At 40.5% G+C, this 17861-nt stretch overlaps 1 protein-coding gene across 1 annotated transcript in view; it reads left to right on the plus strand.

Moving 5' to 3' along the window:
* Positions 1 to 16047: 16047 nt before the first annotated feature.
* LOC149146298 (uncharacterized) overlaps positions 16048 to 17861 on the plus strand; it is a 65975-nt gene continuing 64161 nt past the window's right edge. Inside the window, exons 1-2 of the mRNA XM_089447548.1 lie at positions 16048 to 16357; positions 16488 to 16558. Of these exons, the coding sequence (XP_089303674.1) occupies positions 16500 to 16558 (59 nt within the window). The 5' untranslated portion in view covers positions 16048 to 16357; positions 16488 to 16499. The remainder of the gene's footprint in view (positions 16358 to 16487; positions 16559 to 17861) is intronic.

Consider the following 17861-nt stretch of genomic DNA (forward strand, 5'->3'; position numbering starts at 1 on the left):
AACAATCAGTCCCAACAGATTCCACAACTTAGGCAAAATATGTCGCAGCAGTTGAAGCAACAAAGGAAATTATGTGGCCCGGGAAAATTCTGGAAGATTTGCAGGAGAAACAAGTGGATTCGAATCCTCTCATGATTGGCAACACTTCTGTAATAAAGTTTGCTAAGAACCCAAAGTTCCATGATCGAATGAAGCACATCAATACAAAATACTATCTGATTCGACATCATGTTGAGGCCAAGACAATCCATCTACACCATTGTTCCACAAATGAGTAGATTGCAAACATCTTCACCAAAGCGCTTGGAAGAGAAAAGTTTGAAAGATTCAGAATGATGCTTGGACTCACCAACATCCCTTCAAATTAAGGGGGGGAATGTTGACACCTAATATTTGGGATTAGGTGAATCTACGTAAATATTGTAAATAAAAAAATAAGGAGAATTAGAAGATGAAGAGATAGTGGAAGATGAAACCTAAGAGTCTCTCCCTCTATGTATATATTTATGATCAATCTCAATGCAAAATTACAATTCGCTTTGAGGAGTTACCTCCTCGTCTGACAACAGGTTTGAAGTTTATAAGTGCGACATTTTGCTCAAACTTACGATTCAATAAAATTTGGGGAAATGTCGTGGGTATTGCATTGAATAGTGTGACGAATTTTAGTATTAGTTATCGGTATTTCATTGAAACACTCGACAAACTTCGAAGCGTTAAATGTGTTCATTCAATGCTATATTAAAAGGTCACATTGGATTATTTCACTGAGTTCTTTATTAATGTGAATGAGCACTTTTAAAAATATTTTCTATTATATAAAAAATAAATAAAAGGATTTCAATTATAAAGAGTTATTAAAACAAGTTTATAAAGTTTTTTCAAAAAGAGGTTTTAAAAAAAATAAAGGTTTTTTTTTTAAGGTTTTTTGGAAAGGAATTGTTAAGAGATTTAAAAAGGTTCATAAAGGTTTTTATTAAAAAAAGGTTTTCTTACTACTATTCGAAGATACGATTTTAAATATGGCTTCATCGAGCTTCTAGACACAACTTCCACCATTCACAGGGAAGAACTATGATATGTGGGCCATTAAGATGGAGACAATGTTAAAGGCTCACGATGTTTAGGACTACGTCAGGATTGGATTTCTGGAACCTAAGGATGGCGAAGAAGAATGAGTCGTCACTAATGCATAGAGGGAGAAATTGAGGATAAACAAAAAGAAGAATGCACAGACATTGCAACTTATCCAATAAGCACTGGATGAAGCATTATTCCATAAAATTATGACCATGTCTTCAGAAAAGTCAACATGGGATATTTTGGTGACGAGCTATCAAGGTATGGCCAAAGTAAATATTGTTAAGTTGTAGAATACTAGGAGAGAATTTGAAATCCTACAGATGAAGGAAACATAGAATATTGATTCATTCATGAATCAGGTTTTGACTATTGTAAACCAATTAAAGATTTATGGTGATGACATTAAAGATCAAATAGTGGTTGAGAAGGTCCTCAGATCTTTGTCTACTAAGTTTGATGTTGTAGTAGCAGCTATTGAAGAAGCCAAGGATTTGGCAACATTGACATTTGATGAATTGATGGGATCACTTCTATCCCATGAGGTGAGGATAAATAGAAATAAGGATTCCTTTATAGAAACTTCTTTTAAAACCTAAGTTTCTATCTCAAGAGACAAAGGTAGATCAAGAGGCAGAAGATGAGGTAGAAGAAATTGTGGTTAGAGAGATGGCAGAGTCTAATAGTAGGAAGAAGAAAGTGGAAGTGTTGGGCATGGAATCCCCCCACAACAGGTTTTGGGGCTCAAAGCCCAAGTTTTGGTCAAATATGTTGTAAAACTCCGCGACTTGCAGGCACGAAGCGCGAAGTGTACAATTGATTCATAGGGTTGTCCGCCCTAAACATTGTATTGTAAACTAGTGTAAATTCGGCCTACCCATGGTCTGCAGACCATGGGATTGTATAAATAGAGCGAGGCTCTAAGTTGTAAAGAGAGAAGAAGATAAAGAGTAGTGAAGGAATGGTTCGAGCTTAGAGTAGAATTCTAAGTGTCTTGGGTTGTAGTAGTAGGAAGAGGCTCTGCAGCTGAGTGCGTAGAGGCCTAGGAGAGTCCACAGCTGAGTGCGCAGAGGCCTAGGAGAGTCCGCAGCTGAGTGCACGGACCCCTGTAGTTGAGTGCACAGGGCAGTGTCGAGTTTGTAAGCAAGATTGAAGATTAAATAAACAGAAGTTGATTCCTAATTCTGTGTAATTGTTGTGCATTATCTTCTTTATGTTTATATTCGTTTATGTATCGCGCACACTGATATGATTGTTAAATATGCTGTAATAACCATAAATCTTACACACACAAGTTAAGTAATCGGTTAATTAGCGAGGAACTTGGGTATTATACAGGTCGCGCCCCGAGTAGGGCTATGCGGAAGTCGCACCGCAGGTCGCGAAGGGATCGCAAGTGCGCGCAGCGACATGGTCAGACTACGGACCTCCAGAAGCCCATTAGACATCCCTAGGGTGTAGAAACTTGGTTTTAGCACCCTCCCATAATACTTCAGGTGAGACCTCAGTCTGCACTCCGCGAACTGTTGTTGAAAGGGCCAGTAGTACCGGGATTTGCTTGGCTAAATCACCTCTGAACCTGGGTCAGGCCCCACTAATCCAACAAATGGTTCCATTGCCGGGACCAGGATCTACATAAAGGATGTCTGATATCGTGCCACTGGAACCCTACATAGAAAGAAATTGAGGAGTGGTTGGACAAGAAGATTCACGAGTTCGCGGCACAGGAAAACATAAATACACGAGTATCTAAGGAGTAGTGGTTGGATCGCTACTTGTACTCTGAAAGCCATGAAATTTTCTTTGCATCTTTTCCATTTGAGCTATATGAGTGGATCACAAAGTTAGCAGACAGCCAGGGAAGGTGTAGGCTCGACAAACCAATAGTGTGGACTCCGGAACTAGTGCGCAGACTAGAAGCCTCAGAAGAGAAGATAGCGCGAGCTGTGGACCACTGGCTCGACCGAATAATAGGAGGATTTATCACTGAGTTCGCGGTAGACATGACCATCAGCTACAGTGAGGCAGAGTGACGTTTTCTCAAGGGACCATGAGGTAAGTATGTTAAATCTTTGAACACTTGGATTAAGATGCTATTGTGTGAAAAGCGGGTTATGTGAATAAATTAATGTTTGGGACTACGCGGAGCAGAAAGATCTATAGAAGCGGAAGTAGTGAAGAGTTAGAAAACAATCCCTTAATTTCACCCTCGCGAGAGAGCGAGGATGAGCTCGCGAAGGTTTCTCCGAGAAGCACGATCAGTTTGATAAGGCAACGAATTCCGCATTTACCACCTCCACCCACACCGCCACCCGCTTCACCCCCCTCACCTCCATCTCCACCCACTCCACCTCCGCCACCTCCACAGTTCAGTATGGCAAGCGCGATCAAACTACCAGTATTCAGAGGAGTAGGGAATGAAGATTCAGACCAATTCTGGTTCGTAGTAAGAGCAGTATGGGAAGCACAGGGCGTCGTGGATGATAATATCAAAAAGGCTACGCTAGTGAGTGCGCTGCAGGATCATACATTAACGTGGTATATCAAGCATTCTAATGACCACTCAAATGCAGGAATTGTAGAGATCCAGACTGCGTTGAACAGGGAATTTAGCAGGCCAAAATCAGAGACGCAATCAATCATCGGGTTTAAAGAGATCGCGATGCTCCCGGGCGAGACCCCCTGGGATCTGGACCAAAGGATGAAGAGTACGATCCACGAAGCCAATATGACGTTAATAGATGCACAACATCGCGCATGGTTTGTGGCCTTGATTACGCCACACTTAAGGACAACACTGTCACAACAAAAGCTTTCCACCCAGGCCGAAGCATTGGAGATGGCAATGAGGTTGCATGAGACCCCTATACAAGACCCTGGATTGGGAGTCCAACAGATCCATCCGCAGCTACATAATTTGTGTCTGGAAATGCAGAGTTTGAAACAGGATAGGGTACCTCGGCCAGAGGTGCACGAGGAAGAATGGTGCATAAAATGCAAAGGCCAGGGCCACGACAAAGATCATTGTCTAGTGTTCACGAACTACTTGGCAAGAAGAGGGCCAATGCCATTAAGACCAGAGGCATAGGCGGGGCCGAGTGTAGCGTCTGCATTATGGTGCACCACCTGCCAGATAGGAGGAAAACATACCACGGATAATTGTCATCTGTTGCAGAAATATACGCAGACGTCCCAACAATTGTTTTGTAATCTCTGCAGGTTGGTAGGCCATGACAAATGCACCTGCCGAAGCTATGAACTAATGATGGATTAGACTCCTACCTACAGGATGCAGGCCGAAATGCGAGCCCTCAACCCAAATGCAAGGATGGCACGCGTTGGGTTTCAGGGGCGCGATCGGGGTCAAGGTGGGATGGGACCAGGAAGGGGTCGCGGATAGATTATTTGTTACAATTGCGAAGGGCCGGGGCATTATGCCCGCTATTGTATGAACCCGACTAGGATATCATGTTGGTATTGCACTCAGTTTGATCATGAGGAAGAATATTGTGCTTTGCTGATAGCGAAGATGCATGAAAAAGGGGTACTCCAACCCCCTTCGACCTAGAATTTACAAATGATGAAGTTTGAACAGCGCAAAGAAGACCCAAATGTAAACATGATGCTCAGGAGCGGTGTGACAACGGGAGATGATACAGGGAAGCAACCAGAAGAAAGTGTGTGGGTTCGTAAGGCTCCTACAAAGGAACTCGAGTTTGATTTAGAACGCGTGAAGGAGACATTCATGGAAGCTAAGAAGAGCTTCACCGAGGCCTCCACTTCAGGTAGTAAGGATCAACTAGAACCAAGGATGGATCCTTCAAGGCTCACTACCTTTCTGGAGACATGCTTGAAACTGTTGCGCAACAATAAGGCAGTCAAAGGGCTACAGGAACTTATCACTAGGTGCACAGGGTCACGAGAACCGCCCGTGGTTCGAAAACTGGGAAAGCATGCATTGCGCACAGGAAGGGAGATGAGGTTGATTGCGCAAATAGGCGAGTACGAAATGGATCAGGTAATCCTGGATCTGGGTTCAGACACAAATGTAGTGCCAAAGCAAACATGGGAATGCATGGGTAGACCTGCGTTGCAATGGTCCCCTATTCAGTTACGAATGGTGAACCAACAGAAGATTTTGCCCATGGGAATATTGCAAGGGGTGACAATTGATATTGAAGGCGCGAGCGCGCAAGTGGATTTTGAAGTAATAGAGATTGTCGATGACAACAATCCCTATCCTGTGCTACTAGGAATAGACTTGGCTATCGATATGAACAAGGTCATAAATATGAAGAAGCGCAAAATGATTTTTGAGAAAAAGTCATTACGTGTAGTAGTACCGCTAGACCCAGTCGAAGGAGCGCAATACACTGAACCGGTGCGCGACGATGATAGTGATGACGACCTCGACTGTATCTACAAGATAACTGCACAACGAGAGGATTGGGTGAATCTGACTGCAGATGGAAGGATTTCATGGGAGCGGGAATGCTCTTGCACTTCGGATTCAGACGAAGAGATAGAGGGATGGTAGAATCCGCTGCACGAAGTAACAACACTAAATTGCAACATGATGATCAGATATTTGCATTGCGTAACAACAGAGGCAAGGGAGCTACCGACATATGATGGATTGTCAGCGGTGGATGAATTTTTGAGCAAATTCGTAAGTGCATTACCAGAGCAGCAACGATTCGATGGCTGAAGTGGGTACTGCATGCAACACTCACATGATGGTGGGGTACGCATCAAGGAAACTTTTGAAGGCTGGCGTGGATGTAGAAGGATGATGCACTTGCGGTTTGGAAAACCCAAAGTACGACTAGTAGACAAATATGACGAACGAGATGATCCACGCACGCACCTTGCAAAATGGACCAAGGTCTACGGGGAAGAGCCATAGCCTGAATGGGTGCACCTATTCTACCATACCTTGAACATCATACCCATGAATTGGTATACGGAGATGGAGCTACGCCATGGTACGAGTGAATGGTATGTCTTACGCGAGGGATTCTTGTTAACGTTCACATTTGAAGATCGTTGGTCGGATACTGTTGACGATGCGCTACAAGCAGTAAAAGCCGTTATCTTCAAAATACCACAGAAGCCAATGGGAGTACTTTAGCTAGAATGGGCGACATAGTTAAGCAGCACACTGGAGTGTTATAACGTAAATGTTGAAGAAGATGATGAGGACCCACAAAACCTTAACATTTCAGAAACGGAAGGCTCCCGTGAGATTCGCGGACCATCACTTGAAGACCTCGACATCACCGCGCCGCTAAAAACAAAGCAGGTCAACATTGGAATGAAGGCAGAGCCGAAGTACGCAACGCTTGGGGACTATTGGGATGATGCCACGGTCGATAAGGTCACGGAGTTACTCTGCGAATACCAAGACTTGTTCCTGACCAAAATTACGGACTTAAAAGGGATCGTTGGCGATTTAGGGATGATGAAGATCACCCTGAAACCCGACGCGAAGCCAGTTAAGTAGCGGCCTTACCACTTGAATCCAAAATACAAAGAAAAGGTCCACGATGAATTAGATAAAATGCTCGTAGCTGGAATTATTGAACCAGTGGAAGAATCCAACTGGGTGAGTCTTATGGTGGTACAGGAGAAAAAACAGAAGGGTGAAATAAGAATATGTGTAGACCTCAGGAAGTTGAACGATGCCTGTGTACATGACCCATTCCCAACACCATTCACAGACCAAGTACTAGAGAATGTTGGCGGTCAGGAAGCATACTCGTTCACAGATGGGTTCGCAAGGTACCATTAAATCAAGATCGCACCAGAAGACAGGAGCAAGACGACCTTTGCAACAGAATGGGGATGCTTTCAATACACCGTGATGTCGTTTGGCATGAAGAATGCGCTACCTATATTTTCGCACATCGTGGTAGCCGCGTTCAAAGAATACATCCACAAATTTTTGGAGGTCTATCTGGATGATTGGACTATTTTTGGATTAGTTAAGCACCATGTAGCGAGCTTACGTTTGATGCTGGATACTTGCTGCCGACACCAGATTGCGTTGAACCTAAAGAAGTGCACATTCCTCGTTCCCTTTGGAAACCTGTTGGGACATGTGGTCTACAAACAAGGACTGATGGTGGACCCTACGAAGATTACCGTTATCCTCAATTTGGAAGCACCGCAAAGTGTTAAACAACTGCGCGCTACCTTGGGACACACTAGATACTATAGGAAGTTCATCAAAAGTTATGCCCAAATAACCGCGCCGATGGAAAAGCTATTGAAAAAAGATGTTACATATTGCTGGAATGATGATTGCATGAAGAGTTTGGATGTCCTAAAGGGGAAACTGGCCTCTGCGCCAATCCTGGTCTTCCCGAAACAGGAGGTGGAATTTCATGTACATGTTGATGCATCATGTATCGTGCTGGGAGCCGTACTCACATAAGAGGGCACTGAGGGTGTCGATCACCTGATCACGTTTGCGAGTCGAAGATTGTCCAAAGCAGAAAAGAACTACTCTACCACCAAACGTGAGGGGTTGGAAATGGTGTACGCACTCCAAACATACTGACACTATTTACTTGGAGGACATTTCAAGATGTATATCGACCATTCTGCGTTGAAATACCTAGTGAACAACCCTGTGTTGGGGGAGCGAATATGCAGATGGCCTTTACTATTTCAAGAATATGATTTTGAGGTCATAGTCAAGTCGGGATGCTTAACTGCAGGACCAGACCATTTGTCACAAATTGAGATGGGCGAGGAACCAACAAATTTGGAGGAGGGACTACCTGATGCACGACTCTTTGCAGTGCGTGTCGCTGATGGACACTTCGAAGATATAATCCATTTTCTAACAACAAGGACTGCGTCGGAGGAGTACTCAATCCAACAAAAGAATGAATTGGTGGTGCGCATGGCAGACTTTTCTGTCATTGCAGGGCACCTCTACAAGATGGGCAATGATGAGATATTGCGAAGATACATACTTGAATTTGAACGAGGTCAAATCCTCGCGGAAGCACATGGGGGTGCTGCAGGAGGACACTATGCAGGACTCACGATCGCATAAAATATTCTTCGCGCAGGGCTATGGTGGTCGACCCTGCACCAGGATTCGAAAGCATACTGTAAGGCCTGCGATATATGTCAAAGGATAGGAAAACCATCATGGAGGGACGAGATGCCATTAACTCCCCAAATGACACTGCAACCATTTGAGAAATGGATGATCGACTTCGTGGGCTCGATCAAACCTTAGGGAAAGACCGGTGCACGCTATATCATCACCGCGACAGAGTACCTGACACGATGGGCGGAAGCACAACTGGGACCATATGTGGTAAAAGAGGTCACCAACTGAGGCGCAGTCCAGCTAGTTAAACTCAATGGAGAACCCTTCCCAGGAAAAGTCAACGACAACTGCTTGAAACCCTATACGGGTGGGGAAACTGTTGGGTGTGGAGCCTGATTATCCTCTGTATTGAAAGGTCTCAACCAGATGTATACCCCAGGAAGATTGTACACCCCTCCATGCGAGAGGGTGCGAGGGGGGCTTGTTCCCCCTATGGGGGTTCGGGGGACCGATCCCCCTCGGCTGGGGGGTCCGAAGGCCAGCGGTCCCTCGGCAGGGGTTCGGGGGCAACGCCCTCGAAGCTAAAAATAGATGTAAAATTGCCTTGTAAAAGTCTAGTAATTTCTAGTCAATCTGGGCTGTTCATTAGGCGGATGATCTGATGGTCGAAGTTATGTTTAGTTTAGGGTTTTTTGCCCTAGAAGGCAACCCCTCACTATATATGAGGGAATTGTATTGCGTCTATGTAGATTTGTATTTTGAGTGAAGAAGAGAGAGGAGATTGAGAGCGAAGAGGTCGTTACGGCGGATCTGTTGTAGGTTGTATCTCTTCAATTTGTTGGATAATATAAAAAGAAGGACTGGCTGTTTCTCCGTGGACGTAGCCCAAACTTGGTGAACCACGTATATCTGTGTCTCTCTTGTTTTATGCATTTTCTGTGTTTATATTTCTGCAACATTTTATGTGTTCCATTGCTTCGTAATATATAATTTTCTAACACCAACTCTTTGACTAACCAGCCGAAGCACAGTCTTCACGGCCTGAGGAGCCGGACAAGGGTGTGGGACTATAAACACAAGCACCAAAAGCTGGTACCAAAGAAGGGATATGAGTCAAACATGGATGATTCAGAAGCAAGAATGTAGCAGATCTAGCAGATTGCAGAACAGTGCATCGCGAACCTCTGAGCAGTGCAGGATCACTTGGAAGGGCTCCGTGCCAAGATCGCCCCACCAGCAGAGTGACTCGGGATGAGTCACGATGATTGTGTTGGGGGCCTGTTGGGCATGGAATCCCCCCACAATAGGTTTTTGGGCTCAAAGCCCAAGTTTTGGTCAAAGATGTTGTAAAACTCTGCGAATTGCGGGCGCAGAGCACGAAGTGTACAATTGAGTCATAGGGTTTCCCACCCTAAACATTGAATTGTAAACTAGTGTAAAGTCGGCCTACCCATGGTCCACGGACCATGGGATTGTATAAATAGAGCGAGGCTCTAAGTTGTAAAGAGAGAAGAAGATAGAGAGTAGCGAAGGAATGGTTCGAGCTTAGAGTAGAATTCTAAGTGTCTTGGGTTGTAGTAGTAGGAAGAGACTCTGTAGCTAAGTGCGCAGAGGCCTAGGAGAGTCCCCAGCTGAATGCGCAGACCCCTGCGGCTGAGTGCGCAGGCGGTGTCGAATTTGTAAGCAAGATTGAAGATTAAATAAAGAGAAGTTGATTCCTAATTTTGTGTAATTGTTGTGCGTTATCTTCTTTATGTTTATATTTGTTTATGTATCGTGCGCACTGATATGATTGCTGAATATGTTGTAATAACCATAAATCTTACACACACAAGTTAAGTAATCGGTTAATTAGCGAGGAACTTGGGTATTATATGGGTCACGCCCCGAGTAGGGCTATGCGAAAGTCGCACCGTATGTCGCGAAGGGATCGCAAGTGCGCGCAACGACAGGTCAGACCGCAGACCTCCAGAAGCCCATCAGACATCCCCCGGGTGCGGAAACCTGGTTCTATCACCCTCCCATACTGCTTCGGGTGAGACCTCAGTTCGCGCTCCACGGACTATTGCGAAAGGGCCAGTAGTACCGAGATTTTCTTGGCTAAATAACCTCTGAACCTGGGTCAGGCCCCACTAAACCAACAGGAAGCAACAATAAAAGCTTCAACAACAATCAAAGAGTTGATCAATCAAAGGTGAGATCTTATTATTGTAATAAATTTGGTCATTATGCACGTGATTGCGGGAAGAGGATAGTTGATCAAGGAAAGTAGAGAGCTAATGTAACTACAGAAAGTAGTGATTCTGTGTTCCTAACTTGTGATACCATGCATGAACCTTATGATAATGTTTAGCTATTAGATAGTGGTTGCAATAACCACATGACTAGCAAGAAGAATATGGTTGCAAATTTGGATGAATTGGTCAAGACAGAGGTAAAATTGGGGACCGAAAAGACAGTGGATATAAATGGCAAAGGAGTGGTCAACATTCTAACCAAGCAGGGGGAGACGAAGACAATTTCATAGATATATTATGTCTGTGGTTTAAACACATTCTGATAAGTGTTGGTTAATTAATACAGAAAGGATACAAAGTTATTTTTTAGGGAAAAGATTGTGTTATATATGACAAGCCTCCAAGCAAGTAGCTGATAGCAAACGTGCTGAAGATGAGGAATATTTTGTTTCATCTGATCATGAATTACAAAAATTTGGTCAGTTCTTTTACAATTGCAAGTTATAATGATTATTAGTTATGGAAATTTTGGTTTGGACATTTGCATTTCTCTGGGTTGTGATTGTTGCAACAGAAACAAATGGTTAGAGGATTACCTCCCATCAAAGAACCCTCTAGTACTTGTGAGTGTTGTATCTTGGGAAAGAAACATTGTGAAAGTTTTCTGAAAGGAGTTTCATACAAAGAAAAGAAACTACTAGAGATGGTTCATACACACCTATGTGGACCTATGCGGACATAGTCGATTAGTGGATGTTGTTACCTCCTCACACTTATTGATGATTTTAGCATAAAGACATAGGTCTATTTTTTGAACTAGAAGTCTGAGACTTTTGAAAAGTTCAAAGAATTCAAATCCCTAGTAGAGAACCAGAGTGATCGTTAGATCAAAGTATTGAGATCAAATCATGGTGGCAAATATGATTCAAAGGCATTTCATGCTTACTGCAAACAACATGGAATCAGAAGGGAGTTTACAACTAGATACAAGCCACAACAGAATGGTGTAGCAAAGAGAAAGAACAAAACAATTATGAACATGGCAAGAAGCATGTTGAAAGGAAGAAACTTGTCAAACGAGTGCTTGGCAAACACAATTTCATGCGATGTTTATGTGATAAACAAATCTCCTACAAAAAGTTTGATGAAAAAAGTTCCACAAGAAGCATGGTGAGGTATGCCTTGTATTGTATTTCATTTCAGATTGTTTGGGATGTGTAGATTATGCGCACATACCTAAGGAGCTAAGAGGCAAGTTAGATGATAAAAGTGAAAATTGTATATTTACTAGTTATAGTGAGCATTCAAAAGCATATAACTTAAATAACCCTACCACCAAAAAAACTACAATCAATAGAGACGTTGTGTTCAAAGAACAAGAGTCATGGAATAGGAGTGTAGAAAAAAATAAATTGATGCAAGAGTACTTCTCTTAGAAGAAGAGGATGTAGTAGAAAATGAGCAGTAAGGATTGCAATAGAAGACACCAAACATAGTCACATAAGAAAGGACTCTAATATTTTATGAACAACATGGATCTGCAAGCAAATCAACAGATCGAAATACTCCCAACTATTAGTCAAGCGATGAACCAGGTAATGGTAAGAGAAAAATGAGAAGTCTGCAATATATTTATGATGATTTGGATGTTTTAGTATACCTAAGGGGGATAATATGGGGTACATAGGGGGGGTACCCAAGGGAATAATGTGATGTAATAAAGGGACCACAAGTAGTTAGGAAATAATGTGAAAAGCTCATAGTATTAGATGTATGATATTGAGAGATCCATGGTATTACTCATGATATTGTATGTATGAAGCATATATGGAGGCTAGAGACTCTCCATTGAGACATGTCAAGTATTATTTTGTATTAACAAGCATATGGTTTGAGGAGTGTTCTCCTTCCTTAAGGAGTAATTGTATGGTGTTACCCTACCTCAAGGGTTTCTGCAGATATTAATAAAATATTTCAGTTCTATCATCTATGGTGTTGTTTTTCTAGCATAGTCTTCATATGTTTAATATTTTAGTAGGCGAGATCTACTACAAATATTAAAAATACAAAGAATATGCTAGAAGAATAACACAATAGATGATAGAACTGAGATATTTTATTAATATCTGCAGAAACCCTTGAGGTAGGGTAACACCATACATTTATTCCTTAAGGAAGGAGAACACTCCTCAAGTCATACACTTGTTAATACAAAACAATACTTGACATATCTCAATATAGAGTCTCTAGCCTTTATATAGGCTTCATACACATAATACCATGGGTCTCTCAATACCATACATCTAATACCGGGGACTTATCACATTATTTTCTAACTTCTTGTGGTCCCTTTATTACATCACATTATTCACTTGAGTACCTCCCTTTGTACCCCATATTATCCCCCCTAGGTATACTACATATGTTAGTTCAAACTTCGTAATTTTTTTCATTTCAACCTTCATCTTTTGAATAAGTTATCAAAGATGAGAATTGGGTGTAAGCTATGGATGAAGAAATAGAATCTATATAGAAGAATGATACTTGGGAAGTAGTTAAGTTACCTAAAGGTAAAAACTTCATTGATGTGAAATGGGTGTATAAGACAAAGTTGAATAAAAAATGAGAGATTGATAGATTTAAAGCAAGGCTTTTAGCAAAAGGGTTCTCATAGCAACCAAGAATGACTTTGGAGAAATGTTTGCTCGGTAGCCAGTTTGGATACTGTAAGAGAAGTCTTGGAAACAACAACTCATAATAAGTGGAAAATGTATCAGATGGTTGTGAAATCAACCTTCTTGAATGGAATTCTAGAAGAGGAAATCTATGTGCAATGACCTCTAGGTTATGAAGTTGAAGGTCATGAATATAAAGTTTACAGATTAAAGAAAGCATTCTATGGACTGAAACAAGCTCCAAGCTCTTGGTATAGTAGAATTGGTAGTTATATGATTATGAATGGATTGAGCATAAGCAACATTGAAACAAACTTGTACACAAAGGTAAATCAACATGGTCAAATTTGATTTTCTGTTTGTATGTGGATGATATGATTTATATTGGTAATCTTGAACTAGATCAGTTTAAATTAGCAATGAAGAAAGAATTTGAAATGACAAATCTTGGTGCGGGTGCCACGTGGTAGCACAATGTTGACATGGTAAGAGTTTCATGGCTCAACTTGAAACAACCATATCTTGTGATTCAGATGTCAGTTTTTAGCAAATTTTATATCGCCGGAAAGCTCTCGACGAGCCAAAGGCAATGACGATGTTTATTGTTAAGTTTTGAGGAGTTTGAAAATGACAAAATTTTAAGATCCCATTTCCATGACAGGTCTTTGGAGGTTGGGCAATGATAGTAACACATTCTTCTGCCCTTAGGATGGTCTATGAGGTGCAAGGGGATGTTACACTATAAATGAAATCATAAGTAATTAAACTCTGCTAATAAAAAAAAATATCTAATTTAAACATACATTTGTAAAAGCACATCACATTAATGTAAATCTAGAAAGAAGAATAAATAAACAAGTGTTCCATAATAGTTTAATCTTGGTTGGGAAGCTAGAAAATATATAATGAATAGTTAAATTTAATATGATTGAGTTCACAAATAGAGAGTGTATTTAATTTGTATTTTTTTCCTAGGAAGGAAATCAACATCTCTCTCAGCCTGAAGGCTAGAGAGTGAGGTGTTGGTACGAAGCTAGCCCACAAGTATACTCACTTTAAGATTCCACAATACAACAATATTCATAAGCACTAAGTCATAACAACAATATTTATCAAGGCACTATAGCTTATCATGTCACTAGCGGGTATTCGAACTTGGATGAGAAAATGATAACCATTCCAGCTAACCACCCAAGGTAACTTCCATTGAATATATATATATATTGAGCCGAGAGGCTCATTCTACAACCCAGTGTGAAGGCAATATGTAAGTATTTCCATGTTCAAATTGGAGTTGATACGTGTCCCTCTTAAAATAAAAATAAATTATTCTCTAAATAAAAAAGTAATGTCCACTCTAATAAAAAAGAAAAAAGGAATATGCTATGCATGTTTAATTAATTGTCCACATGAAGTAACACAAATTTATGGAAAGTAATTAGAAATTAAAATAAAAATAAAAATATTTTAACACTTGGTATGAACTGCATATATATCTATATAAAAAAAGCTTAAAATAAAATATTTTAATATAAATTAATATTGGTTTATACTTAAAAATATCTTAATAACAAAAAAGTCATTTTAGTGTGCTGATAAAATGACTAAATAAACATGTTATGTAAAAATACAATTTAAACAATAAAATTTACACATTGTTTTTTGCACTCTAAAATAAGTATGTCCTTGAAGCAATTTGATCCCTCTCTGCTCATGTTAGATCTGTGCTTAAGATGGATCTTATTATATACATATTAAAGTTTTAAGTAAAAAATAATTGAAATATTTGTAAAGTGTTTTTACTTTTTTTATTTCAATTTATTGCTTTTTAATTTTTTATTTATTTCTATATTTTCGATTCACTAATTTTTTTAAATATTTATAATCAAAATTATTATTATTGTCCAATTTTAAGGTCACGGCCAAGCTAGACACCAAATTGGTGTATGAGACCTCTTTGTTTGTGGGACACAGGGCCTACCTCCACACAACGATTTAACTGTTAAGTCTACAAAGGTATACATACTATACCCCTCTGGTTTTTGACCCTGTAACTTTTTGAGCCACTATAAAAGACATACTCTTAACCATTAAAACCACTCGAACTATATAACTGGTAAAAAAAATAATAATTACTTTTAGATTTCTAAGACTTTTTTTTTTTTAACAACATGGTGAATCCGTATCTGCCAGTCCTACCCCTCTGGTTTTTGAACCTGTAACTTCTTAGGAGGAAAAACATGCTGTTAACCGTTAGACTCACTCAAATGGTAAAAGACATACTCTTAACCATTAGAGCCATTGTAAAAGACATACTCTTAACCATTAAAACCACTCAAACTATATCACTGGTTAAAAAAATAATAATTACTTTTAGATTCCTAAGACATTTTTTTTTAACCACATGGTGAATCGGTAACTCCGAGTGCTAATCTATGGGAGACCCAGGATCAATCCTCGTAGCTGCCTCTGTAACGCCAAGAGTACATCCAACCACCAACCACCTGCAAGTAACTCCCAGTGCTAATCTATGGGAGACCCGGGATCAATCCTCGTAGCTGCCTCTGTAACACCAAGAGTACATCCAACCACCAATCACCTGCAAGTCGGGTATACTAAGCTCCTATGATTTTAGGAAGGGTAGACTCACGTGCCGCCAAGACGGGATTGGGGAATCCGCCCCTTTAGCTTCCACCACAGCAGGTCAGTGTACTCAATGACATTTGAACTTTGGTCTCCCAGGCTTCGCCCAAATGACTTACCGCTAAACCACACATCACTGTACTAGATTCCTAAGACATTAACATATAAACTTTCTAACCATAAAAGGCCTACTCTTAACCATTAGAGTCACTGTAAAACACATACTCTTAACCATTAAAACCACTAAAACTCTATAACCCATACAAAAAAATAATAATTAAACAAAAAAAAAAATCCACCCACCCTCCATGCAAAAGAGGGACTGATTTGGAGAGCGACCCCGCATCAACATGCTGTAAATGAAATCATGGGCAGATAAACAACACTGATAAAGAAAATCGTACTCGACCCACATTCTAAATCAAGCATGGTGAAGGCAAAAACGCAGAACAACTGAAGGCCTTAGTTATCATGTAAAAGCGCATTGACATACGGAAATTTTCACAACTCTATTATGTACGCGTAGTATCAAGAAAACAAGGGTATTATCAGCCATTGGTTTTGGCCGTCACTTAAAAATTTAGGACTTGGCAACTCTGTGAGTGGCACAAGCTTCTGCCGTACAGCTGGCAAGCCATATATCGGCCGATAAGGTGGCAATGCTTCAAACGTTACAGTCGATTTGCAGCTATCGATTTTGTCAATTTCGGTTTGAAATGTACAATTATACTATAATATAACGTAACATGGGTGATTTGTTTTTACATATTGCGCGAGTCACAGGCTGTTGCCAGTATGGGGACAGAAGCTGGCAGCGTTCCTCACACCTCCAAAAAGCCTTCCAGATCCCAGGAGTAAGAGCTGAACCTTAACTTTCTCGTTAATAAGTTGAACCCAATTCTTTGTTTCCAAATTTATGCAAATAATGGGCTAATTTGTTTGGTTAAGTAATTGTACCCATTTCAGTGCTTTCAGATTGCCCACATGTTTGTTTGAGTTGTATAGTTATTTAATTTTATCCAAACAAGTATTTTTTAGTTAACCCCAGTGGTTGCTTGTGCTGAATTAATGACCAACTTATTTTTAGAACCAAATGCCTGTGATGTGGCTTGCACAAACAACTAGAGGAATGCTAGAAACATTTTTGTTCTATGTTCTGTGTCCTAGTTGTACTGAGTAATGGTTGAAACCACTCTAGGAAGGTTAAAAGTTTCTGTTCTATGTTGCCAATGAGGCATTGGTTGACTAGTGAGGCGGGCAGAGGATTAAACTGTCCACCAAAGTTCATTATCACTGTAGTCTCTACTTTTATGTCATACGATTGGATAAGCACGGGTGCAAGTCCGGGTTGATTTTCTCATGAAGAAAGTCTGCTGTTTGCAGTGCAGCCCTTGCAGCCCTTGGGGTGTGAGGGGGGGATTTTTTCACCAAGTTTCCAAACTAAATTGTTGTAATTATTTTTACCCCATATAACTTTTAGGTTAAAAAATGAGCCTTGAATTCAACGGAGCTCAACTTTGCCCTAGCTTGGAATTCCAGAAATGCGATGTGTGACTCATGAGTACAATTTAGCAAGAGCCCAGTATTGCAGAATGGTAGGCTTACAATATTATTATGGTCTACACTGTAAATTTGATACTTAACTACCAGAAGGTGAGACGATTTTAGGTGCCCAAAAAACTCAGTGTCACTTAAGATTTATTGATTATATTAATTCCTCAACTCAAAAATTCTTGTTCATTTTCATTCTCAACACTTCTACCCATTATATGCGTTATTTTATGAGTCCTATTCGCTTCATTCTCAACACTCTTTCCCATCATATGCGGTATTGTACGACTCTTATTTGGACTAGCAGGTTTTGACATCCTTGTCTCTCCTGTTTAGCACGGGGATCTCCAATCTCTGGTCTTTCTGTTGTATTACTGATTTTGTACTATCGTATTAGCAGATAGCTTAGACCGTTATTTTTCTTTATTTTCTCTTCTTTTGCTGTCATCATTGATATAGGAGTCACTTTGATACTCACGCACAGTGTTTGCTTTTAGTCTCATTGAAATACTTTTGTGTTCACTTGTTGGACATTAATAAAACTGTCATCTTTATCCTTTTTTCCAAGGAAAATTTGCCGGGAAGCACAAGTGATTCTTATCCACA

This window comes from Pinus tabuliformis, chromosome X (genome assembly GCF_031772625.1).
Source record: "Pinus tabuliformis cultivar Carrire ecotype Pingquan chromosome X, CPIR1, whole genome shotgun sequence".
Classification (NCBI taxonomy): Eukaryota; Viridiplantae; Streptophyta; class Pinopsida; order Pinales; family Pinaceae; genus Pinus; species Pinus tabuliformis.